This window comes from Platalea leucorodia (genome assembly GCF_965183815.1).
Source record: "Platalea leucorodia genome assembly, chromosome: 4".
Taxonomy (NCBI): domain Eukaryota; kingdom Metazoa; phylum Chordata; class Aves; order Pelecaniformes; family Threskiornithidae; genus Platalea; species Platalea leucorodia.
In genome coordinates this window covers 14,779,341-14,805,082 of record NC_138826.1, presented here as the reverse complement: position 1 = coordinate 14,805,082, position 25,742 = coordinate 14,779,341, and the positions used below count along the sequence as shown (strand labels likewise).

At 44.4% G+C, this 25,742-nt stretch overlaps 1 protein-coding gene across 2 annotated transcripts in view; it reads left to right on the top strand.

Moving 5' to 3' along the window:
* The window catches only part of NEURL1 (neuralized E3 ubiquitin protein ligase 1), a gene marked incomplete at both ends in the record, with an annotated part of 166,501 nt that extends 140,991 nt beyond the window's left edge, over positions 1-25,510 (top strand). For both annotated transcript variants that reach the window (XM_082308917.1, XM_082308918.1), the window contains 3 exons: positions 7,815-8,495; positions 23,789-23,935; positions 25,269-25,510. In XM_082308917.1, coding sequence (XP_082165043.1) covers positions 7,815-8,495; positions 23,789-23,935; positions 25,269-25,510 — 1,070 coding nt within the window. The remainder of the gene's footprint in view (positions 1-7,814; positions 8,496-23,788; positions 23,936-25,268) is intronic.
* Positions 25,511-25,742: the final 232 nt, after the last annotated feature.

The following is a 25,742-nucleotide window of genomic DNA, read 5'->3' as shown; positions in this document are numbered from 1 at the left end:
ATAGATCCCAAGGGTTTCCTGAGATTCACCTGGCAGGACACAAGCTGCTCTGTGCCTAATGGTACAAAGGCACCATTCCCTCAAAGAAGGATTTAGTGCTAAATGGCCACATGAAACCATGAAATTTGCACAATAAATTTATCAAACACTTAGCAGTTGATAACAACTAAAAGGCTAAGTTTTCCTCTTCCGTCCCATTTTTTATCACCTCTCCAAAACTGAATCATGCAAACCAAATAGCTTTAGTGCTCAATCTCTCACAAAATGCCTGGAGAGAAATGCTGCTTTATATCCAAGCAAATGCAAACACAAAGCAAAGACAAGTCCAGTGAGATCCTTGTTAAGCACTGTTGATTTCCACTCATTTCTGTTAAAGTGGCAGGTGTTTGTAGCCTTGCGGTTGGTTTCACAGAGTTGATGGTCTGCCATCTTTTGTAACTCAGCTTTAAAAATCTGGTGATAATTTTTAGTGTAAACATGAATGATTTCTCCCACAGACAAACTCCAGCTTTGGGCTTTTTGTAACCCTTGGCTTGGACTTTGACTTCTTCCCCCTGGTTATAGCAGAAATTCTCTCAAGTGCTTTCATCAATATTGGAAAAACACCTGAGTATCTTGCAGAAAGCTAATTTGGGCTGTGTTGGTCACAGGCAAACAAATGCACTCAGCTGATTTAAATACCTGCCATTCGTGCAATGAAAATGGCTCTGATGAAATATCAGTTAGCTTGGCTTTTAGATGGCAATGAGCACGAAGCCAAATGTTGCATGTAGCCATTAACTCCCGCTGTAACCATGTGAATGCACATGAAACGTATGTTTGCCCTCCATTGACCGTGTGGTGATACCAAGCCGGTGCATTGGTGAAGGAGGAATTCTTGAACAGTGGTTTCCATACTGACTGTTGGGATCCCATAATGGATGAGGAGTCCCAGGTAGGTTGAGTTTTGAGGTCAGAGGAGCGACCTGCAGATGGAAGCAAAGGAGCAGGAGGTAGAGAATAAGGCATTGAATGGAGAGTTAGGAAATGAGAGGGTGCACTGTGGAAAACAGGGTTTGTCGTGCACTGAGCTAAACCCCAAGAGGTTTCACTTAACAGCTCTGCCAGAGGAGTCATCTATCCCTTGGACAGCTTACTCCATCCCATGGTTTCCAGTCTATAAAATAAGAACATTAATTCTTCCTGCCTCCCACTCGCCATTTATATATCCTTTCTGTTTACATGGTGAGGCGTGTCTTCCGCTGCAGAGCCCAGCAGCTGAGTCCTGACCCCAGATGCTGTTTGCCCCAGAGCAAACTTTACTGTCTCTTAAAGAGCAGCCTGGGCATCTTACATGTATAGGTGGTGCAAGTGAAATTGTCTGTTGGCTGTAGTTTTGCATATATTCCTGTAAGCGTGTGCAAAAAGACAGCCTGGGCAGTGAGAGCAGAAGGAAGCAGATTTATTTGAAATGCAATATTTATACTGTCAATGAAATAGAGACATGCCGATATGCAGGTATTGTATAAGTAGGTATTTACTTAACTGATGTCCTTGATTTGATGTGGGTGTTTTCAAGGAGAAGGAATGGTTGATCTGAGGCAATAACTCAGGCAGTTTGATTTCTCGGTTGTTCATAAAGGAAAATTTGTACAAGTGAATTCATAAGTATATGGCAAAGGAGGTTTTTAGTCTGAATCATTCCTTTGAGGGATTTTAAACATTTGCCTCCCACATGCCACAATAATGCTCTGAAAGTGGCTTCGTTGTATGATCTGAGAAGCTGCATTCTGGCGCCTGATGGTTTATGAGAAATAAGCACAATGGTGTGGTCTCAGATCATATAAATTCATGATTTAACAGTAACAAGCAGGGAGGGGAGGGGGAAGCCTGTGTGCAGCATCAGAGCAGAAGCATCCACCCAGGAGCGTGGGTCTCTGCAGCGTTACGCTGAGCACGGCTGAGCCGAGCCTCCTCTCCAGACCTCACATGGAGAGTGCAAGTTTGCAGAAAAACAAATAGTTTTACGAGTGTCTACTCGGACACATCGCCAGCAGGCAATGACACACTGGACATGCTCTGTGACTGGAGCTTTGCCTCTTAATGACTGTGAGTGTGCCCTCAGCTTTCTTCACTTCTCAATTTTTCTCCTGTGTTTATTTTAAGGGCAATTTTCACTCTCCTGTTTGCTTAGCTCCTCCTGGTACAATAAAATGGTTAAGATACATGTGGCAGAGACCGAGAGAGCCTAGAGCAGAGCATCCCACAGTGGTGAGGACATTTTTAACACCATGAGTACAGCAGACTGCATGAAGATCAGCTTCCAGTCACCCTTTAACTTGGGTGAATTTTGAACCCACGGCCACACAGCGGTCCTTCTCTTCCCAGACCCAGTCACAGCTGCTCTTCTTTCCAGTGGAGGTGATGCTGTGGACTGGGTGCCATAAACATGTCGGGCAGGCTGATAACCAAAGGGGTTTGGGAACAGGTATTGCTCCTTGCCCACAGTTACAGTGATCTTCATTCTTATTTTAGGAGGGATAAATGAGAATATAAGTTGTTTCCGTTTTACCAAATTTTCAGTCCTCAGTCACCTTAAAGTACATAATAAATTGAGCTATAAACAACATATAGAAATTGTTCTGGCCTCTTCTGCGCTGAAGTGTGGCAGTTCCCCAGCAGTATACGTCAGCTCAATAGGACTGAGTCACCAAGGGAGCAAAGATTGCCACAGCACGACACGGGCAGAGTTCGCAAGGCAGGCAGCTGAGCTGGGATTAATACCTGCACTCCCACGATGGGGAGTATGAGGCTGTGAGTGACAGAAGGTTTCCAGAAGCACAGGTTTATTTCTTGTCTTATGACTGGTTGCTTTTCCCAATTGCCTTTGAGTGCAATGTTATTTTACGGCGTGGTACATCTGCCTCATATTTCAAATACATCTCCCTGCAACGTCAAAGTCTTGCCAAATGGGCTGTTAGCTGCATGAGTCTGCTGTAGACCGCGGAGGAGATAGTGCAAGATTCCAGGTGTTGGATGGGCAGCTGTCCTTCCTGAGTGACCCCTTGCGACAGGTACTGCTGATGGTGGGAAGAGGAGCCTTCATCTGCATTCCTGAGTAGGAATGGAGCCCCTCCAGCGTGGTGGGACTAATACAGTATACATACTTTTGCAGTTGTATATTTATATAGAATATTCTTGTAGGCGCCACTGACTTCAAGATGTCTTTTGGTAGCTTAGCACCTCTGAGGTTCCTTGGTCATGGAAATTATACAATGAGCACCAGTACTCACTAAAAATACTATTACCCAGTGAAGTAAGGGATTAAGAGAAGAAAAATGCACTGGTGAAGAAGTAAAGCAAAGAACTGAAGGAAGGAAAGAACATGGGGCTGTGCACGGGAAGGGAAGGACCACACCAGCAAGGTTCTGACTTTACCAACTTTTTACTCTTTGCTTAGTAGCTGAGGACAGAAATGTTCTTCAGATGCAAGGAATAACTAGGTTGTTCCTTGTTTTCTCAGCATTTCTTTCTCCTGGGAGGGAAGATCAGTAGAAATGGGATAGGTACTTAGGTTATCAGTCTGATTCCCCAAATGTTAAGTTATTTTTTGTAGTAATAAGTCTCAAGATTGGTTTATTTATACTAGGTCTTCCATAGCTCATTCTGGAGAGAGGTTGCAGCCCTCATATAGAAGAAATACAATTCATGTGAGGCTATAGGATTGCACCAATCTCAGAAAACTCATCAAGAGTAGGAGATCTGTGTCCCTAGAGCTTGCAGTTAAATACTGGACTCTGCAAGTTTCCAGCATGTGTGTGCTGAGTTTGCTCTGCTTTCTTAGATCCTTTACAGGTGTGTGAATACTGGCTGCTCATGACCTTGGAAAGTCAAGCCTTCAGGCAGTAACAGACAGTACTGAGAAAGAAAAGGAGGAAAGGAATAATGATTTGACAGTCTGACAGCAACACATCCCCTTCGGGTTTGTGTGGGGCTGAGATGATCTTTGCATGCTGGTGATTAGAAATGCATTTGTGTTTGGATGTACATGTAGCTATATTAAATGTGATATCAATAATAAATATATATTATATATATTATACATTTTTAAGGAAATAGGTGATTTTAAGAAAATAACCTTTGGCAGTCATTCAAAAAAAAAGGTGGTAGTGAAATACTTGTGACCTGGATGCAGCGATTGCAGCTGTACCTGGCTGCTCACCAGCTCCTTGTAAGTGCTGTTTTAAAGTGTTACTTCAGTTTCATTGAGCCTGCATGAAGCAGGAGGCTCTTCCATGCCCTCTGAACAGGAAAACAGAGAGCTTTGAAGCCTCTGGCTTGAGGAAGATACTTCAAGTTAACTTTCTGTGTAAGGCATCCACTGCTGAGAATCTAAATTTTGCAGATAAACCCCACTAAAGAGGAGGAGAAAACACAGGACGGCTGAATTGCTCAAGTGCCCTTCAGTTCTATTTTGCTACTCCTGCTTTCTTTTTTTCTTAAACAAAGCCAGAAAAAGATACAAAGGGATTTGTGAAGTTAGGCATCCTTTACACAAATTCAGTGTCTCAGATTGTCCAGCTGAGGAGCAGAAAATTTGTATTTAGTAGAAATCCTTTCCACTTTGGCTATGTCTATATTGCTACCAGAAACTTAAGTCTCTAAATCCGGCATTGGCATCATAACTGCTCAGCAAAACCTCTCTGGAACGCTACCTGCAGCCAGCCTGCATCGAGCTGCCGTGGTCCCAGCCAGCTTGCTGGTGGTACCCCAACCAGCTGGGTTAAAGCTTGCTCTGGTGACCCAGTGAGACCTGTGGTCTTCACTCACAAGTCCATCTGTTCTCACCCAAGGAGATCTCTCACCAGTTGACTTTTCCCAACGAAACACTGCCAGCTGCCTTATACAGGAAATTTTATAACCTTGAATATTTAATAAGAAGGGATGATTTCTAAATTCTTCAGGCTGAAGCTGAGTGATCTCCTCTGTAATGGGCCATTGGACCCATTTTGTGTTTGACCCAGTCTCATCACATAAAGTCGTTCTGTCTTTTTGATGTGTGCTCTAGGTTTGTCTTTGCAAATATGAATGTGCCTGAACACTCCTACATGGAGAGTCCCTCCTTTGTAGGCATTAAAGGTCAGTTGTAAATGTTCTGCAGGAGTAAGGCTGCATTATGGGCCACTCCAGCATGAACAGCTTGGTCTGTGTTTAAAAAGTGACAACCGAAGCTTTAGTGGAAGAAAACAACTCATTCTTGGGCATCTTCTGGTGAAAGAAACTGCTCAAAGTCACTCACTTGTTTCACATTTCACCAGAATTGCTCTTGCATAGCCCTTGGCCGTTATCAGTTATTCTGAGTAAATGGCGTTCAACATCTCTTCCAATTTACCTACCACCCCAAAAGATTAATCCCGCTTTCATTTTACTTTATATTCAATGGGATTTTTTTTTCTTCTTTGGCTGGGTATTTTGTGATTTATAAAAACATAGAGCCCTGGAGCAGGCCAGCATCTCTTAGAGGCTCATCTCTCTAAATTTTCACAAACCCCCTTCAGGTACCAGCAAACTGCAATCCTTTCTTCCCATGGGTATTTGCAAACATTAATGAACTACGTCTCACAGTTCATCCTATATGCTTGAGACATCTGATCCCTTATGTGGCTAGGCATCTGAGCTACCGAGGATTTAAGTAAAACAGTTGGATGTGTAACCCTGGTTTGCTGTCACTGCCATGTGTCTTCTCTGCAGAACTCCTCCATCTCTCTTAACCTCTTTTCAGATGGAAAAAGATATTTTGTCCAGCAGCCAAAGGGAAATGCAAGCATCCTGGTGGAAAACAAGCTGTTTCAAAACCCTGGCTGCAAGCTACCCATACATCACAGTTGTCAGCCAGGCTGCACATGCATAGTTAGGGGGAATAAAATAGAGAGGACCTTCTGTTCCTATTCAGAAAGGTCTCTACCCATTCACCTACACCAAAGGATCGTCATCAGCTGCCAGTATTAATTTGTTCTCCTGTGTGGGTTTCCAGCCAAGGGAGGGTAAAATAAGTCTAATTCTATCTAGCAGGAGCACTTGCAATGCAAATACTAGTCCATATATTACAAAGCATTAATGTAACCCACTTCTAAATTATTTGGGGTAATTTCTTATTTTATTTATTCCTCCTTTTCTTTAATTAACTTCTGGGAAGAGAAGCTGAAATATCAGTATGGGGAAAATCAAATATGAGAAACAAAGCCCATTTTTATTTTGAGCCTGTGCTTCCCTTGTAATAGCAGTTTATTTAAAGAGGAGCCTGGAATAATCCAGTTTAAGCAAAGTAAAGAGCTCTACTGAAGCCAGGCTGTGTGTGGGTGTGCTCTCGTTAGGGCTCCCAGAAGAGGAGGGCAGGAAAGGCTGTTAGTCAGGCCGCAGATATTGCAGGAGGTGTTGGTTATTCAGTAGCTGGCATTTTTCCTTGGCACACCAGTACAGAGCCACTACTCTGGTATACTGGGAGAGGGTGCATCCAATTGGGAAAATCCTCAGATAACCTGAGTTCTACTCTTTTGTTGTTGTAAAAGAAAATCCCAAGGATACATGGCTGAAGAGGTACCCATTGCAAGGGCCTAGCAGGTGGGTTAGGAATGAGTCTCTGCTCCTCTGCCTCTTCTTGTCGTTCCACCTTGTGCCATGTTTGCAGCAGGTCCCAGGCTGGGGCTTGGCAGTGTTGTTTTGTGCCACCTGCGGGGGATTGTGCTATATAGGGTGGTCCCACCTCACGTCGTTTGGGCCCAGGCTTGAAGCCACAACAGTCTTCAGGCATAGCAGAGAACTACCCACATGCTCAATTTTCTCACAGCAAATAGTCTCTTGATGCTATGGGCTTCTCAGAGTTCAGAAAGTCAAGCAGAAGTATAAATCTTTGCATTATCTCAGCTTCCTTTTACAATCTGTTGAAATAATGTTTTTTTTCTCAGTATATTGCTCTATAAAATTTCTATGGCAACAGCATAGCTAAGGATATGTTAAATAAAAGTCATTTAGGCATTAAAGGCAGGTGATTATGTTCCTTAGAAAAAGAATCAAATAAATTGATGATTAGCTCTTGAAACAGCAGGTGAGACTAACAAAGAAGATAAGGTGCAATTCTGTTTCCATTGGTGGATTTGAATGTGTAAGCATCATCTTTCTTTGTTACATATCCGTGGATTTGATTTTTAATTATTTGGCTTGCAGCTAATAAGTGATTGTATGTTATTCATAGAAAACTGCATATTCCTAAGTTCTGCACTGTGAAATCCATATCTGTACTGGTTTGCAGTGAGCACCAGAACACTAATGATTAATTATATTCAGGAATATTAATTAAATTTCATATGATGATAAATAAATTAGAACTGAACATAGCATTTGTTTTAAAATAAAAAAATGTGTAGTTGGAGATTTATTTCCTAGATCTGTGAGAATTACTGTAGACAATAAAGAGGGCGTGAAAACTCAGAGCCTGTATAAATATTGATTGGTATGTTCAGGGTGTATTTCAGATATTTACCCTCTGCTTCCCCTCTCCAAGGAGATCCTCCCCTGGTCAATTCTTTCCATCGATTTTGAGTCTGCCTGCTCAGAAGCTGAAAACAGTGATGCTGGTGGGGAGAGCACAACAATCGATTGCAAATGCATTTTATGATACTCTGCTACCATATTTTAAAGGGGAAAATTTATTAATGGCAGCAGGTCTCTTATTTTCCCTTTTAAACTTATAAATCAAACCAACAGCAATTTGCAAACTCCTGGACATTTTCATTTTCTCTGCAGTGACCCCTTTTTTGTTTTCTCTCTCTCCGCAGACAGTGAAATCATTCCTCCCGACTGCCTGCGGCCTCGCTCCTTCACCGCCATCCGCCGGCCCTCGCTGCGGCGGGAGACAGAGGACACGCGCCTCTCGGTCAGCCTGTGCGACCTCAACCTGCAGGAGGAGACCTTCCACGTGACGGCCACCACGTGTCCCATCCCGCAGAACTCCCTCAACTCCCAGCACTCCCACCTCCTCCCCTCCCAGCTGGAGAGCGACCTCCGCTTCCACCACCTCCGGGGACCCCACGTCAAAATCCTCGATGACCAAACTGTGGCCCGTCTGGAGCACGCCCGGGAGGAGAGGACTTTGGTTTTCACCAGCAGACCTCTTCGGATCAACGAAACCATTTTTGTCAAAATCAACAAGTCCAACGCCGTGCGCACGGGGACGCTGTCCTACGGGGTGACATCTTGCGACCCCAGCACCTTGCGCCCCAGTGACCTCCCCTATAACCCTGAGTCCTTGGTTGACCGAAAGGAATTCTGGGCCATCTGCCGAGTCGTCGTGCCCCTCCAGAGCGGAGACATCCTGGGATTTATGGTGAATTCGGATGGTGAGCTGCACTTGAGTCACAACGGTGCTGGCACTGGCATGCAGGTCTGCGTGGACTGTTCCCAGCCCCTCTGGATGTTCTTCGTTTTACATGGCGCGGTCACGCAAATTCGACTGTTGGGTATGTCAGACCCCCTTTTTCAAACCTCACAGGCAAAACAGCAAGGTGGGATGCATCGCGGGGAAAGGGTGGAGGGAATGAATGGCTCCCTCCCTGCTCTAGGATCAGGTACAAATTCTGTTTTTATAAAAGGGAAAAAAAAATACACAGAGGTACATACGTAGCATGTGGATATGAGTTACAAGAATTACCTCTTTGCACTTCTCTTGCATCCTTCACTTGATGGTCTCAAAGCTCTTTTTAGGTAATGAAATAAGCCTCAGAGACCTCCATTAAAGTACAGATGAGTCACCACTGACCTAGGAGAAGCAAGAAAGGGGGAGGAGAGGTGCTTTGGGCTGGGCTAATATAGGGCATAGCTGGCAGGAAAAATGAGATCTGATTCCCTTTTCTGTGTGTTAGCTATCTGGCATGACCGATTCCCAAAAAGAGCGGTCCCTTTGCTTTCCCCAGGCTTGTATGTGAGAGGCAGGCTAGCAAGCAGAGAGGAATCCCTGCTCAGCATCAAATTGATTTCTTTTTGTGTGTGTGTATTGAACACAAGTGTAGGATGTGTTTGGCCATGAATTTGTGCCGTATCGTGGTTCTGCTGGTGTCAGTGTCAGAAAGTAAATGATGAATTCTGAGAACATGATATAATGCCTGATACTTCTCTAACTGGAGATGATTTAAAAATGCTCCTTTCATATTTATACTGTTATATTCATATAACTTTAAGTATACTTATATTGCTTTTTGCTTGAAATCCTCACCAGGTAAAAAACTGGCTGGATGGCCAAGCCCAAAGGGTTGTGGTGAATGGAGTTAAATCCAGTTAAATCCAGTTAGCAGCCGGTCACAAGCGGTGTTCCCCAGGGCTCAGTACTGGGGCCAGTTCTGTTCAATATCTTTATCAATGATCCGGACGAGGGGATCGAGCGCACCCTCAGTAAGTTTGCAGACGACACCAAGTTGGGCAGGAGTGTTGATCTGCTGGAGGGTAGGAAGGCCCTACAGAGGGACCTGGACAGGCTGGATCGATGGGCTGGGGCCAACTGCATGAGGTTCAACAAGGCTCAGTGCTGGGTCCTGCACTTGGGTCACAACAACCCCATGCAATGCTGCAGGTGTGGGGAAGAGTGGCTGGAGAGCTGTCTGGTGGAAAAGGACCTGGGGGTGTTGGTCGACAGCTGGCTGAATACGAGCCAGCAGTGTGCTCAGGTGGCCAAGAGGGCCAATGGCATCCTGGCTTACATCAGAAACAGCGTGGCCAGCAGGACCAGGGAAGTGATCGTCCCCCTGTACTGGGCACTGGTGAGGCCGCACCTCGAGTACTGTGTTCAGTGTTGGGCCCTTCACTACAAGAAGGACATCGAGGTGCTGGAGTGTGTCCAGAGAAGGCCAACGAAGCTGGTGAAGGGTCTAGAGCACAAGTCTTATGAGGAGCGGCTGAGGGAGCTGGGGTTGTTTAGCCTGGAGAAGAGACCTTATTGCTCTCTACAACTACCTGAAAGGAGGTTGTAGCGAGGTGGGGGTTGGTCTCTTCTCCCTAGTAACAAGCGATAGGACTAGAGGAGATGGCCTCAAGTCATGCCAAGGGAGGTTTAGATGACTGGATATTAGGAAAAATTTCTTCACGGAAAGGGTAGTCAGGCACTGGAACAGGCTGCCCGGGGAAGTGGTTGAGTCCCCATCCCTGGAGGTATTTAAAAGATGCGTAGAGGTGGTGCTTAGGGACATGGTTTAGTGGTGGACTTGGCAGTGTTACATTAACGGTTGGACTCGATGACCTGAAAGGTCTTTTCCAACTTAAATGATTCCATGACTCTATGAGTCTATTAAAATGCTTCTCCTACCCAACATGGAAAAAAAAAACCGAACGAAACCAAAACCAAAAGCCAACAAATGCCTCCTTTTTTTTAGGATTTATAGACAGTCTTTGAAGATAAATTGTGGCGAACACGCATATCTCTCTGCAGGGTCCAGTTCACCTTAATCACAGTCTGAAGTGCCCCATATAATTTGCTTAAAGTTGACCATAGGCCTATGCTGTGAGTGTTTTGTGGCTGTTAAAGGCTCACAGATGACAAATGTAATACTACAATTTATTTCCAGGAGCCCAAGACTCAATCCCTGATAATTCAGCCTGATTACATTTGTTGTGCATACTGTACGTAATCCATGGCTGGCTCTGCTCTCCACCAACCCGTCATTGTGATAATGGTAGGTGAAGTCAAACAGATCCTAGTAAAGTAAGAGATTAAATGCTCCTGTATACGTTAGAAGAAAAACATCCTCAGGTCATTGAGCTGCTGGTAAAACTAAGTCATCATCAGTGCTTCTTTTCATATGAGATCACTAATTCTGGGAGTTTTTGCACAAAGTGAATAGTCTGTTTGCAGTAGGTCCTGAAACAGGGCAGAGAGGATGTGTCTCACTGGAAGGACAGAATTATGTCCTCATACAGAATTCAACAGAACATGGGCTTGAACACAGGCCTTCTGCATCCTGGGCAAACCTCCTGCTAAGCAATTAATTTCCTAGTCCCTGTGTATGTCCTCCCTTCCTGCTCACAAGTTCAGCCAAAACCTGTACACTCCCAGGGCATGTTTTAGATAAATCTGTGTTTGGCTCCATGACATGAAATCTGCTGAGTTGGAAAACTCCTCACTACCTGTATTTGTGACCACATAACAGACTTTTCTGGCCTCCATCACTGGAGGAGAAGCTGAAAATGGGTTATTGTTCTTAAGTGAGATGTGAGTGAAAAGAACCGGACTTGCTGACCTTGCTTCTCTCAAGGAAGGGGTAGGACCCTGCTGAGTGTACAGCTTTATCTATGCCAGCTTGGGCAGCAAGCTGCTATCTCCCAGTTAAAAGCTATGAAATTGGAGCTTGCCTATAATCTTTAACAGGTATTAAAATACAAATAGAGCTTTTCAGAACTATGTTTCCAGTATAACAATGCGGGGAGCAATACAGTTCCAGTCCCAGCATCAGTACGGTATCAGTACAGTGCAGCTGCCCAGAGAAGAGCACTGATGCTATCCCAGCACTGCACATCTCTGCAACTGCAGTAATTATATGGCTCAGCAATATTCTGACAGAAGGCAAAGAAAATAATGAACTCCCCTTGCTAGCTTTTGCAATGTTATTAGGGAGGTGATGTGCACTGTTTGCACTGCAGCAGAACAGATTATGGTGCTTGCCATAATTTCTGTCATTATAATATTAGAAAATGTAAGAAGAATATAAAGTGTTCATCTTTCTAATGACAAGCTCCATCTTCAGAATGCAAACAAGAGTAATTTTGTGTGATCTGTCTTTTGTAGTTTGAGCTTTATATCACAGGAGAAGACATGTTTATAGTCATCTTTTTCTAGTTTTAATGGAAAAAGTGAAGTTCCATATCCTTGAAAGAAATGAGACACATACACTGCAAGAGGCATAATTGTACCAAGCCTATCTTAAATAGCAGATGTCATTCTATTTCTGGGGGCATACCATTATTAGATTAATCAAAGCAATGTTATGCAGTGTTAAGGGAACATCAGCGCTACAGCCGACTATAAAATTAAATGAAAGTTGCTGGGTTTGCTTCCTCTCCAGCTTTTCTGTTTCATTTGGAGGATGGAGAAGGTGGAGAGCAGCAATGCCGCTCTTGCACCTGGAAAAGGTTTATTTTTGACTTGGAGAGCAAGATGGCTCAGGGTATTGATTGTTGGATACTACATTTCATGCCTTGCAATTAGTTATTTGGTCCTGACCCAGAGCGGGACCAACGTCAGGTCTCTCCTCGCTTGTGGCTTTGCCACAGAAGCTGACATTTGCTGACCACAGTTACTCCACAGTGTTGGGGATACAACATTTATTTCCTAATGTAAATATCAGGGGAGACCATCTCTACCCAGGCTGATGGTCTTACAGAACTCTATAGGACAGGAGGGCAGTGTGGGGTTGGTTTGATAGTAAAGAATTCTGACTTCTGTTTCCATCTTGTCAATCTGGCATCATATACTGGCAATATATTTGCTGTAGGAGAAACAAAAAAGCGGAAAATAAAGACAAGGTTGGAAACACTATTTTTCTTTATGTCACCCCAGCAAAAGGAAAGCAAATGAAACCCAAGCACCTCTGTAGCCTATAGAGGCCACAGTCATCTGTAGGGGGAGGTAGAAGGATGTCAATTTGTTGCAAAGAAAAGGTTAAAAGGCAACTTGACCACATGGAGGGAAGATAAATGAAAGTGCAGGGCACTTTAATGTAGCAGATAATAGCATAAAAAATACCAAGCTGCTGCAAAATGAAGGGACACAAATTTAAATTAAACATAAGTGAGGGTAATTAACTCCAGGAACCAGCTATTGAGGGAGGCAATAGATCTTTTTGTCAGGATTGGAAGCCTTTCTAAATATTTTATGTGTAAAGTGCTGGTCTTAATTCAGAAATTCTGTGGGTTATGCGCATAGGACAACTGAACAGAAATCCAGAACATTAGGCATGTAGAAATGAAAGTCTTTGCATATCCTTTAGGAATTCCATTAGTTCAGGCTTGGGTTGGTTTTTTTCAGGCATTATTCCTGTACAGTTGACAAAACCAGCCTATTAAATTTGATTTATTAGTTTCAGCTTTTGCTGGTAAGCATTTCAGCTCACACACAGTTTTATCGACAGCTCTGAAAGATTGAAATGAGCCAGTCTGGATACATTGGTCTGGTTTTGGTCTGGTTTTGGAGGTGTAATTCATTTATGAAGTTAAATTGATCGACCCCATAAGGTTTTAAAATGTATGACTCATGTCTGGAGGAGCTATCACAGAAATAAGTTTATATATTTAGTATTTGGGGATCCAAATGGTTGGGGATATTCTTTACTTTTCTTTTGTCTCAGAGTGAATCACCAGCATGTAAAACATCTTCCTTCGTCTCCTTTGGTTTTTTTAGTGTGGTTTCCCTTGTGAATTTCATCCGTTCCAGTAATATTGAAGTTTTCTTTTGAGCAATGAAATAACGTGTTCCATCAACAGCCATACTAATGAAGCTGAGTTGCCAACTTATCTGTGTCCTTTCTATCCATGCACTTCAATAACTCCAGCCCACCAGAACAGCTGCACAATATTGCAGCTCTCTGGATGTCTCCTAACGCTGGCCAAGAGCCAGCATTAGGTCTGAAAAAAACAACCCAAGAGCCAGCATTTGGTGTGGGTAAGTGTGTATTCACATCCATGCTGGATAAATGCTGAGTGTGTGTGGGCTAAGCTCTCCTGCCTCCGTTACTGAGAGCATTGAGTTGGGCCTCCTACTTAGCTGCCCATTGCAAGATATTTAGAAAACAGTTGTTGCTGAGGTTTCCATCATTCTTTCAGACTTTCTTGAAATTGGTCAATGGGCTCAAAACTGGGGAGGGGAGGAAGGAAGAGCTGGCCAGTTGCTCCCAGACTGTCCCAGGACTCCAGCATCCCATGGCAGAGCACCTGTCTCTTCCAAAAAAGTTCTCCACTCTGGGTGCAATTATATACTTACTTTGCACATACAATTAACTGCAGCAAGCATGCAAAACATTTAAATGAGCGTTGGTGTGTGCAGTTGTTATATACACTGCCCATGGTGCAGACAGCAGGTACAGTTTGTCGAAAAGGCTCTCACGCAGGCAGGGAGAATCCAGGATTTTGGTTCTCCAGCCAAATTTATAAATTTGCTTATAATTTATAAATTTGTTCATAATTTATAAACTTCTCCTGTTTGAGAGAAGCTGGCTAGTTCTTTGCAGTAGTAAATCACACACCCTCATCTCTGATCTCAGACGTGACCAGTAGGTTACCCATTTGGGAACTTGATCCTTTTCTGCCTTGGTTCATTCCAGTGACATGGAAATTGCTGAGTTAAATACAGCACAAGAGAAACCCGATAAATGCATAACAGTGTTGCACAGAAATGCATATAATGATTTGCTTCCTTTACAAGCGTTCAGTTAGAAGTGCCTCGGAGTTTTATCGTCCATGGTTTTTTTTTATTTTGGAAACATTTCCCACTTGTATGGAAAATGGACTCATTAAGCTGATTGGGATCTAACAGGCCTGTGTTGTGTAGCACTTAGCTGCCTGTAGTTCCTGTGCGCTGCAGGGTACGTGGTATTTTATGGCGTTAGAGACTAGGGGGAGGAAGAGAGTTAATATTCAGTGCCTCTTGAAAAGGAATTCACTTATGTTAATTGATGCCGCTTCATAAACCCTCCTATCACGCATGGTTATCTTTCATTGCAAGTGAAGTACACATTATTGATGTGAAGTTGTAAGAGCTGCACAAGAACATTACAGTGTCTGTAACTTCTGGGCTTGATTCTAGCACTGCACAGGGCTCTCCGTTCACGTCCTGTTTTATATTCATTGTTTTAAAGGAGAATGAGCACAAAGGGAAGCTGTTGTGTTAGAGAGGACAGGTTGCTTAACAACTTGTGCCTTGGAAAACTGCACACGGAGAATTGATGCAGTCAAATGTTGGTCCCTTGTGGTCAGTGTCAGCAATGTCAGAGTTAACACCTGCTTGTAGCACCTTTGTACCATCCAGCTAAAGATCTCATCACACATGACACATCATAATTAACCGAGACTTGCCACGGGTAAGTCAGTGAGCATTAGCCTGTGTACGGAGGTATCAGCCAGCATCTGGGGAAAGGCTGGGTAAAGCAAGCGGACCTTCTCTAAGCGAAAGCCACAGTGCTTGTAAATGTCTTGTCCTCTGTACGCTCTCCTCCACGAGAGCAGAAATGATTATCATCACTAGGATAATAAACTATCTCTGGCTGCAGTGAGATGTTCATAGTCAGTGATGTATAGATCTCCCTTATCTTATAATGCCTTTGACTGCCTACAGCGAATATACAGGATATGGGATCATATACCAGCCTGTTTGAATTGCAACTTGTCTGTCAGGACAGATAAAATCTGCCTATTCTTTGAACTAACACTGGCATGAGTTAGTTATTCTGGCTACTGTGAGAGTGACATGGCAGACTAAACTCTTTCTTTTCCTTCTTTGTCAGATGCCTTTTCATCCAGCAGTGTCCCACAGAAATTTAGAGCAGTGCTGGCCAAGAAAAGTGAAAGTATTTGTTTCCTGTATGCGTCTGCCACCCTATTTATACACGTCCCTCCTGGAGAAGCACAGAGCTTGGAGGTGCTGGGTTGGGCAGCAGTTTGCCTTTTGCTCACAGAACCACTTTTGCTGTGGTTTCCCAGACATTCTGAGCCAAATGGCCTTTTTGAGATGGAGCTGAAAAAGGTGCTGTTATGAACAGAAGCATTTTTGGTTGGGGCAATTAATATCTGTGATCTTTTAGAGGGCTTTTAGGTTTGTTTTTCTTAAACAAGATGAAAGCTCCAACTCATTTTTCATGCGGTTCAGCTACTCAATCCAGGCTTCTTTGTTGACCTCTTACTGATCTAAGTAGCTGTCTGGGTGCTTTCTTGGTCTAGTATTTCTCAGGGTGAAGAGATGGAGCCCCATTAGAGGTTCTTTCACTTCAGTTCAGCTAGATGGTCATTGCATGGTGTCCGTGCCCTCTGGATTTTGCTGGGTGAAGTGCTGAGCAGCTGCTGAACTTCATCTATGAGGCCAGGAAAGATACCTTGTAAGTTCGCTGTGTGCTCTTTGCTTTCAGACAGCACATTGGGCTTGGGCTGTGAGAGTTGCTGGATCAAAAACTTCTATGGTGTCTGAAGCTTTCATATTTCTCCTGCTTAACTGGAGTGTGCATATGACTGCAGGAGGGTAACAGATGTGCTGGTGCCCTGCTGCCCTTCTGGACACAGCAAACAGCAATGCTCCAGTGAAGCCATAATGTACACTTCGGACCCACATGAAAGTCTGAACTGTTGTTCTCCATATGGTTTGGATCTAACTTTTACTTCCCTGAACAGTGGTTGTCTGACACCCATCTGCAAATACAGGCCTTATGGTTTTGCATGCAAAATCTGCCAGGCTGCTTTTTGACCTATTTCCAGACATTTCTATAGCATAATGCAAAATCCCTTATGTTTTCATGGGCTTGTAAAGAACAAAATGTAATATTGTTCTGTTCGGAACAGTTTTAAAATCCCCCAGGAAATAGTTGAATGCAAAAAACCCCATGGATTATCAACTGATGTTGGTCACCTGAGAGGCAGAGATGAGTTGCAGCATAGAGACTGGGCTCTGAGAGCATGGCTGGCCAAAAAACATTGAGCCCAAGGGGAAGGAAGCTCTGGTTTCTGGTCAATGCAGTATTGTTCCCATCGCCATGGGAACGTAACAAATGGCTGTGTAAATACATGTATTTTATAGCATTCAGAAGTGATGGATATGCTTACATCCTTCCCTGACATTATTGTTGATCTTTAACTACCATGTGCCCAGGCAGCAACAGGTGCTTTGTTCCTCTGTTTTAACATGATGGATTCAAAAGCCCCTGTTGGGCAAGACCTGAGTGGCCCTGGGGGACAGAATAGCTCTCCTGCAGCCTTGGCTGGAGGCAAGAAAATGTGATAATGTGCAGAAATGTATATGGCTGCTCTTTGGAGCGGAGAACATGCTGTGGGTAGGGCTGTCGTTTTAGTATTGAAACTGTCTTGCTGAAACTGTGTTTGGTATTTGCAGCTCTCCCTACACCTGATGGAACATTTGCATTAGTGAAAACCAGCTACTGAAATAAAACATGGAAGGATTTAGCTCTTGCAAAGCTTGTCTTGGTAAACCCTACCTTTTAGTGGATGTGCCACTGATGGAATACTAAGGTTTCTAGTATCAGTGTGAAGGGAGAGGTGTTAGCCTGACATCTGCCTGGGCAACGCCCAAAGAAAGAAACTTCATCTTTCTTCCTGGGAGAAGACAGAGGAAAGTACCCAGGAGATCTCAGTACACTGTGTGTTGCCACTAGATTGCAAGGTCAAGAGAATAACGTTTAGTGTACTGTTCCAGGTTCCCCACTGCATCTTCAATATGGGCTTTTGCTCTTGTAATATGTGAAATAAAGAGCTGTGTAATTCCTCCAGTCTGCATTCTCTAATAGTTAAAAGTATCTCTCTACCTTTTTCTGAAATGGGAGGATGAAGAGAGGAAAAAATAAAGTGGGAAAGTTCTACACAAGCTACATCCATGAGCAGAAAAAAAAGATCAATGTAGGAGATTTTCCAGCAAAATAATAGTAAGGACCAAAATTGAGGTCCCAGTCCTACCAGTGTTGCACATGGTTATTTATGAAGGGTGTTCACATACTAGTGGTCACTATAAAGCCAAAGATCTGTAGTAGGTAAGATTAAGCAAAGATGTGACTCTTCACAGGGTTAAATTGCTCTAATATCCAGTCTCAGTAACATCATGACTCACTCGCACTGCAGGAGCCCGCGTGTTATGGGACGGACCTCCATAGGCAGATGTTCACATGAGCTCAATAGCCACAATTGTGCCGGCTTTTTGAAAGAACTTTGATCCTATTTAGATAACAAAATCAATGGCCCTGATACATTGAGAGTGTTAAATGTGATAATGGATATTGAGCAGTTTTTGAGATAGGGGAATTACTGTAACCGACAGGCTTAAAAATCTGGCTCCTAACAATGGGAAATCACGTTGAGAATTTTGAAAGGCATCTAAATGACTATGACTGTCAGGTGCCCAGTGCTCACTGGACTAAAATGTATGAGAAGTGCACAGCTCTCTTGAGCACCCTTAAACATGCCAGTAGAAGGCTGCAGCCAGATTTCAGCAGCTGTTCTAACCTTTTCCACTGTGTGCTGGAAGCTCTGGGACCTGCGGATGGATGGAACAACACTGAAAAGCTGTGATTACTATTGGTAATTACCTGATCTTTATTAGCTGTCCCGTTTATGCAGCAAATGTGTTACAAAAAGAGAAGGGGCTGTCAATGTGCTCCACATGATACGCAGCATATGGGCAAGTCAGTATGTTGCATAAGACTCTACCTTCCTTAGAAACTACGTCAGGAGGCTCCCGTATTTTGCCTTTTAGGTGCAATGTTTAGTTAAGATCCTGGCATAGTCCTTAAGATGGGTATGGGCAAGGAAAGCCCATTAAAAAGGTGATGATCAAACTATGTGAGCTGTGAGTTGGACAGTAGTGGTCATTTACTGACAGCATCCTGTAGGCCAGGAAAAACAAAGTTTAAGTTGGATGGGTTCAAAGGGGGAAAAAAGAGGATAGCTCTGGAGTGCAGGCTGAGTGGTTATACATTATTTTTATAATGCTTATGATATAGTCATTAAGAGCCTAGACAGGTAATGCAAATAGCAGGAGGTGAGTGAACCACCTGAGGTGGTGTTTGGTATTGCCAGAAAGCATTCTGGGGGGAGTAGTATTTATTCCTGTTCGTAGTCAGCAAACACTAGGTATTGCTCATTTGTTTCTTTTCTTCCTTAAAAGCAAAGTCTCCAGACTATGCAATACCACATTTACACTTCAAAGCAGAAAGACATTTTCAGCCTGTGGAGCCTGGTTTCTGCAAGGCTTCCACAAGCACAGTCCCAGTGCTCTGATGGAAACGTGCTTGCAGGCCTTTTGGGTTAAGATCTGAAACAGTGCAATGGGACTATATAATGTTGAATTGAATTTTGAGGGGGAAAGGGATAAGAGAGGGAGACAGAGAGTTAGTAAAATGGGTAGAGTCTTACTTTTGTCTCCTTGTGAACATGAACACACCTCCCCACACTGGGACAGTATGAGGAATGCCCTGGTCAAATCCCAAGAAGTTACTGGGTACCTTTCAGTGGCTGATGGATGTTTTTCATAATCTGATGGAATTCAGCCTGTTGCCAGACACTCTTTGAGTGCCAGGAATGGCCCTGCCTCTCTATCACCTCTCTCAGGAATAGATAGCAGATTAAGAAATGCGTTATGAACACCTTAAACTGGTAGTTTCCCAGCCTTCAGTGATCCAAAGTCAACAGTAATAAGGAAGGAACATGCTCTTTGGCATTACTTTACTTTTCTCTCCATCTCAGCTGTACTTTGAGTCTGGGAGTCTTAATATACTGCTTGCTAGCAATGGGGTGGGAATAGCTGCAGAACAGATTTGTGGCAGCTACTCCCTGCTCTAGGCCACAGGGATGCCCTGGGGATTTACTTGCATCATAGCACATGCCCCTGAGCGTGCTCAGAAGGAGAATACAGACAGCACATTGTTCTTCCCACCTGTTTTTTTTTTTGTTGTGGTTGTTTTCCAATTCTCTTTCTGGGGTCTACAGAGTAATAAGCAGGTCAACATAATCACTTTGTTATGAGAAAGAAATGTAGAAATAATATTTCTATAAATGAATTAAGGGGGAGAGTTAGTTGAAAATTTTCTTATTTTTAAGGAGTATTGACATTGTATCTGGCCTTCTTACCAACATAAATCCTTCAGCGGCACAGCTCTCCCCAGACAGCTGCCGTTAAGAGAGATGAGCAAAAAGAGGTCTGCTTAAAAGTTGGGACAGCTTCAGGAGATATCCCCTGAGAGTGAATTGCAGTGTTCTGGGAAACCACCCTGTTCACCACAATAGACACAGAGAGCCAAAAGCATCTCTGAGGGCCACAGCTGCTGTATTTTGGTCACAGTTAGGACATTCTATAAAAGGGCAATTATGGATACAGATAACTACTCTCATAAAAATCAGAAATTCTGGATGGGATTCCAAGAGACTACCTACTTCACCTTCCTGTTCTTAAAGAGCTCCAATAGTGAAGATGCCATAGTCTCTCTGGGAAATCTGATTGCTTTACAGTGCTTCACTATCTCCATAATGTCTAACCTGAATACCTTAGGAGTCTGAACCCATGATTTCTTGTCTTATCCAAACTTTGATGAAGAACAGATTGTTTCTTCTGTCCTTTTAGCAGCCTGTGAAAAATGTTGCCATCTTAAAATCATAGAACCATACAACATTTTAGGTCGGAAGGGACCCCTGGGAATTATCTAATCCAACCTCCTGCTCAAAGCAGAGCTAACTTCCAAGTTAGCACAAGACCATGTCCAGTCAAGGTTTGAGTATTTCCAGGGACAGAGAAACCACAGTGCCTCCAGGCTCCTGCTCCAGTCCTTAACCAGCCTCATATGACCCTGGATTGGCGCAACCTTTTCATAAGAGGACGGCATTGTTGATTTATGATCAGCTGGTGACCTCCAGCAATCTCCAGGCCTTTTTCTGTAGGACAGCTGTATTTGTAATTGAATGGACTAATTCCCTGTCCTGTATTTGGGTAGTTGATTATCTCTGCTTAAGTGCTGCATTTTGCATTTGATTGTATTGAATACCATCCCATTTATTTCTGATCCTATTTCCAATTTGGCAAGACCATTTTGAATTACAAACCTTTAGCGTACTAGCAGCCTTTCCTGGCATGATGTTGTCTGTACATTCCATGGTAATACTCTTTTCTACTGAAAGTATAATACTCTCTTTCCTTTTGTGGGTGGACATACAGGTTTGTTTATTTGCACCTCTCCCAGAGTGATGACAGAAGTACAGAGAAGGAGTCAATCTGCATTGGATTTTGCTAATAATTGGACTTTGCAAAGATAAAACAGCAAATGGAATTGATTCAAAATCCATTTAAAGGTGATTCCAGTGTGTTTGAGATCAAGCATGAGACAAGTTAGCAGCAGAGACAATTTATCTGTGCGCTTTACAGAGAGGAAGAATGTTTCTAAATGATTATTTAAATTGATTTATTTAGAATTATTTAATGTTTTAAAATCATGATTTGAAAGCTAGGTCTTGGAAGCTCTGAGCACACAAAGAACATGTTTGGCCTTGAGCACGTATATCTGGTTTTAGTTAAGCCAAGCTGGCCACACTCATTCCACCCTGCACGTGATCTCATTCCATGCTCCTTGTCATGGTATCTGCACACCATCCAGCAATATATTAACAGTGTGAGTAATGTGTCTTATGTTGATTATTCTGTCACCAAGGGAGAAGTGTGTCTTGTCTGGTGGGGAACGCAGATTGTCTTAAACAAAGCGCTGTGCTTACGCTGGAGAGAAGTCAAGAGCTGCCTCTTGTGTTAGGAGAAAGAACTGGGAAGGTGTGTGCTGGCCCTTGGGTCTTGGGTAAGGCCTTTTTGGACCAGAGAAGATTGTGGTTTCTGCAGTGATGAGCTCTCCCTTGCACTGTGGAAAGGCCATTTGCACTGCTGCCAGCATGCTTCATCAGCTCATACTCTGTGACACTTGGGGCACCTCCAAATTCTCTTATTAGCCTGGAAAAAGATGCTCTTAATAGTCTTTATTTTGCATTTAATGAAATGACCAGGTTGGTGTTAGAAATGCAGTATGTGGCTAATGGAAGCAATGTCTCCAGGCTGGAGGGAGGAGAGGGAAGGCTTGAAAAACTTGTTCAGCTGCTCAGTGTTTGTATTTGTTCTGTGTGCAGTGAATGAGCTGAAATCTGTGCCCCTGCTGGGCCTGTTTACAGTGTGTGCTACCCACAGGGCAAGTTTTCTGCTACGGTCATCTGTCAGATTGGAGGGGAAGGACCATTGCTAGTGGCTGCCATTAGAGGCTGTATCATTCTCTTTGCGTATTTACTGAGCTAAACTCCAGCCTCAGCTCCCATCTGTGTGATAAAGGAGGTGCCTCTCTACAGCATCTCAAGTGTGAGAGCCCCAAAGCCCTTTATAGAGGCTAATTCAACTTCAGATTTTGCCTGTGAGCAAAGCTCTCCTCATTTGAAGAGGGGTAAAACTGAGGGGACTGAAGGCTGAAGTGAATTGCTGCTTCTCCCGTATGCAGTCCTCAGAAGAGATTTTGACCCAAACATGACCCCCCCCTCAGTTCCCGTGCCACACTTAAACTGCTCAGTCTTATTCTGCTAAAAAGGGCAGGAGAATCTGGCATCGGCTGCTGCTGTGCTTTTGCTTTTTTTGCACAATCCACAGCTGGCAGTTGGAGTCCCTGCTTCCCAGGTTTGGTCCTCCTTGGCTCAGTAGCCTCCCTGCAAATAGGAACTGAAGGACCTTTCTGGTGCACAGGGTTTTCCTGGCCTCCTACTGCTGCTTTCTCTCTGGAGAGCAGCCTCCGACTCATCGAGGACGCTGCGGATCCAAACCCTCTGTGTCTCTCAGCTCCTTATATGGTAACATGAAGAAGTCTTAGCATTTTAGTTCTGATTTGGAGTTACCCTGGTTGCCTTCTCAGCTGGGGAACTAGAAACTTTAACTTTAAAACCATAGGCAAACTAGTTCTTACCACTAAGAAACCATACCTTGGTTCATGCACGTGTATGCCACTGTCTCACCGCTCTTACTGAAGACCAGGCTGCATCGTTAACAATGAAATTTCCTTACAAAACCTTTGCAGCAGCTAGAGTTTTAAGCATTCCCATTTTTTTCCCTTCTGGAAGGGGCTTTAAGATACTTATTATAACAGCAGAAGAAAAGAGGCTGAGACGGAGGATGGGTGCCAAGCAGGCTGCGGGGCAGAGCTGGCTTTTCTGGCAGACCACACTAACACAGAGGTGATGGTGGGCAGTGAGAGCAGGAGGTAGTGGAGCTGGGGAGAGGGGACTTGAAGGGGTTCTGCACTGTTGAGCCATCACATCCAGACATGCGGGGAGTGGAGAAGTCATTCCTGTTTGGGAGGGGAGAGGTGTCCTTGTTCAGCCCAGAGCCAAATGCATTTTGGTGACTTGTCTCTTGGCTGGCCTGAAGTGGTTTTTACCCAGATTTCTGTGCTCACCTGCTATCCCTGCCTCTGACAGAGGCCACCCTACAAAAGAGGCAGAGCAGTGCGCAGAGCTAACTTTTCCCAATTGCCAATCCCTATTTGTGTCTGGGAAGTCCTTGAGTGACTTTGCATGAATTTGTCAGAGCCTGGGATGATGCGTTTTTGCGCTGCGTTAGCATAGAGTGCTTTGACAAGGTGATACGTTCTTGTGCTGGAGTCCAGCCCACCCTACTGCAGGCTGTGTCCTCTACTGGCTACAAGCCCATCGCTGGATATAGTGCTGAGGGTGCATATGAGCATGAAACCATAAGGAAAGCAACTGCACTTAATGACTTGAGACACATTTAAGGGCAGAAACAAAGGCTTATGATGATGCCTAAAGGAGCTCCAGCAAATTTCAGGGGCTGTGGGAGCTCAATCTCTCTTCAGGGCCAGCTGCTAGCATTTAAAAAGGCATATAAGGGTTTTTTTCCCTGTTTATCTCTTCCCTAGATTTCATGCTGATGAGATACAAATCCTGACCAGTGCTGAGAGCTGCACCCCCTGCCACATATCCCCAGTGCCTCGTCAGCCCCAATTTTTAAAAGTAACTGTGGGTTTCTTTTCTCGTGGTGCAGGTTCCACCATATTAGCCGAGCGGCTGGGGCTGTCGACACCAAGCTCGCCCACTTCGACACCCAGTTCCCCCACCGTCCTCTGCAGCGGCGTCTCTGACCCCATATTGTCTACATGTGGCTCTGGCCCCCTCTGCAGCTCTGTCAGTGGTAAGTGTGGGATCCCCCCCTCTGCCTTTCCTTTGCCTCCCTCTGCCTCCTCCTGCACTGCCTCCCTTCATGGTCTCAGGTTTGTCTTGCAGAAGGACTCTAAAACCACAATGATCAACAGAGTCTCCTGTCAGCTCCCTCGGGGAGGAAGGGAGAGCCTCTGCAAAGTCTATTTTCAGTCTGTTTTACGTGGAAGCTGCTTAGATGCCTAGACAGCAATATTTCTCCAACCCTTTTCATCATGAAAGGTCCCAAGGGAGGCAGCAGTTTCTGTTATGTGCGTGGCCCTGTGACGCACAGCTCCTTCTGGAGAGCTGTGTGGCAGTGACATGTTGCAAGCCAGCTTAGACTGGAGTTATGGGTATGCCTACTGCCCCCCTTCCCTCTCCACACACCTACAGTACCCTCTTCAGAAAAAGGCAGTATTGGTATGTCTAATATGCCAATGAATTCCAATGAGATTTAGATAAATGTACATGCAGTAGAAAATGATAGGCTCTTCTGCAGCATTTTTAAAACCCCACAGACCTGCATGATCCCAGGGCATTCATGGTGGGATATGTAACTTACCAAGTCCTTGTCATTGTTGTCCAAACCAAGAGTGTTTTTTGCTGAAGGTACCTATTAGTGTCAAGTCTAATCACTGGTGACAGCAAATGTTCAGATTTTAATGGGCTTTGGGGGAAGAAAAAATAGAAATTTTCTCATTATCTTGCTACCTTATCTGGCTTCATTGGGGAAGCCTCATTACAGGTGTGCCACGAGCATAATTACTGCAGCCCCTCATATCTCTCGAAGCAATGTACCCACTCTGAGCTCGATGCTGTCCATGTGGGTACCACCCCGCCCCTGTCCTGGAGGATCCACACAGGGTGATTTGTAGGGAGGCATTGTGATCCCCCATCCCTGGATTGGCCCTACAGATGAAGCATTGCTTATCTTGGGAGCTGCTGCCACCGTGTGCCACCTGGCCTCTACCTTTTCAAAGCAGATGGCTTGATCCGCCCCTCCTGACTTTTCCTCCTTTGTTAATGTTTAGACAGCAGTTTGAAAATGTGAAACTGCTCTTTGTCCCTGCTGCATGAGAACAGCTGCTTTTTGGTTTGCTCTGCGTGGGCAGCAGATCCTGCCTTTCTGCTGCCCTGAGCCTTGGCATGTGAACCAGAGCTCAGTGAGTGGGACGGTAGGTCACAGGAAGGACCCCTGGTCCTGGAGCATCCATTTCTGCTAGGGCATGGTTCCTCCCTCTGTAGCTGGCCTCAGGGCAGACATTACCCTGGGACGTCAAGAAGCCTTTTAAGCAGCATGAGTGACCCTGTTCTTTGTGTTTCAGGCACAGCTCCCAACTCTCCCATCAGCTTGCCTGAGTCACCCATGTCCCCGTCCGTCGCAGGGCCCTGGGGAGATGAATGCACCATTTGCTACGAGAACATGGTAGACACGGTCATTTACTCCTGTGGACACATGTGTCTCTGCTATTCGTGTGGGCTGAAGCTCAAGAAGATGGCCAACGCTTGCTGCCCCATTTGCAGACGGGCCATCAAAGATATCATCAAAACATACCGCAGCACTTAGAGCAGCAGCAGATGCTGTGGTGGGGACTGGGCAGGTGGGGAGGAGGCCGTGAAACAACACAGGTCTTGGTCTCCATTCGTCATCCAGGAGATTCAAAAACCATCACCCACCACCACCCTCATCCCCTCTTCCATGGACAACAGATGAGACAAGCTTAGACGCTGCTCTTCGATCCTCCAAGCAAGCCCTGGGGCTGAACTCCAGTGTGTCAGGGAAGTTGCGGTGGACTACT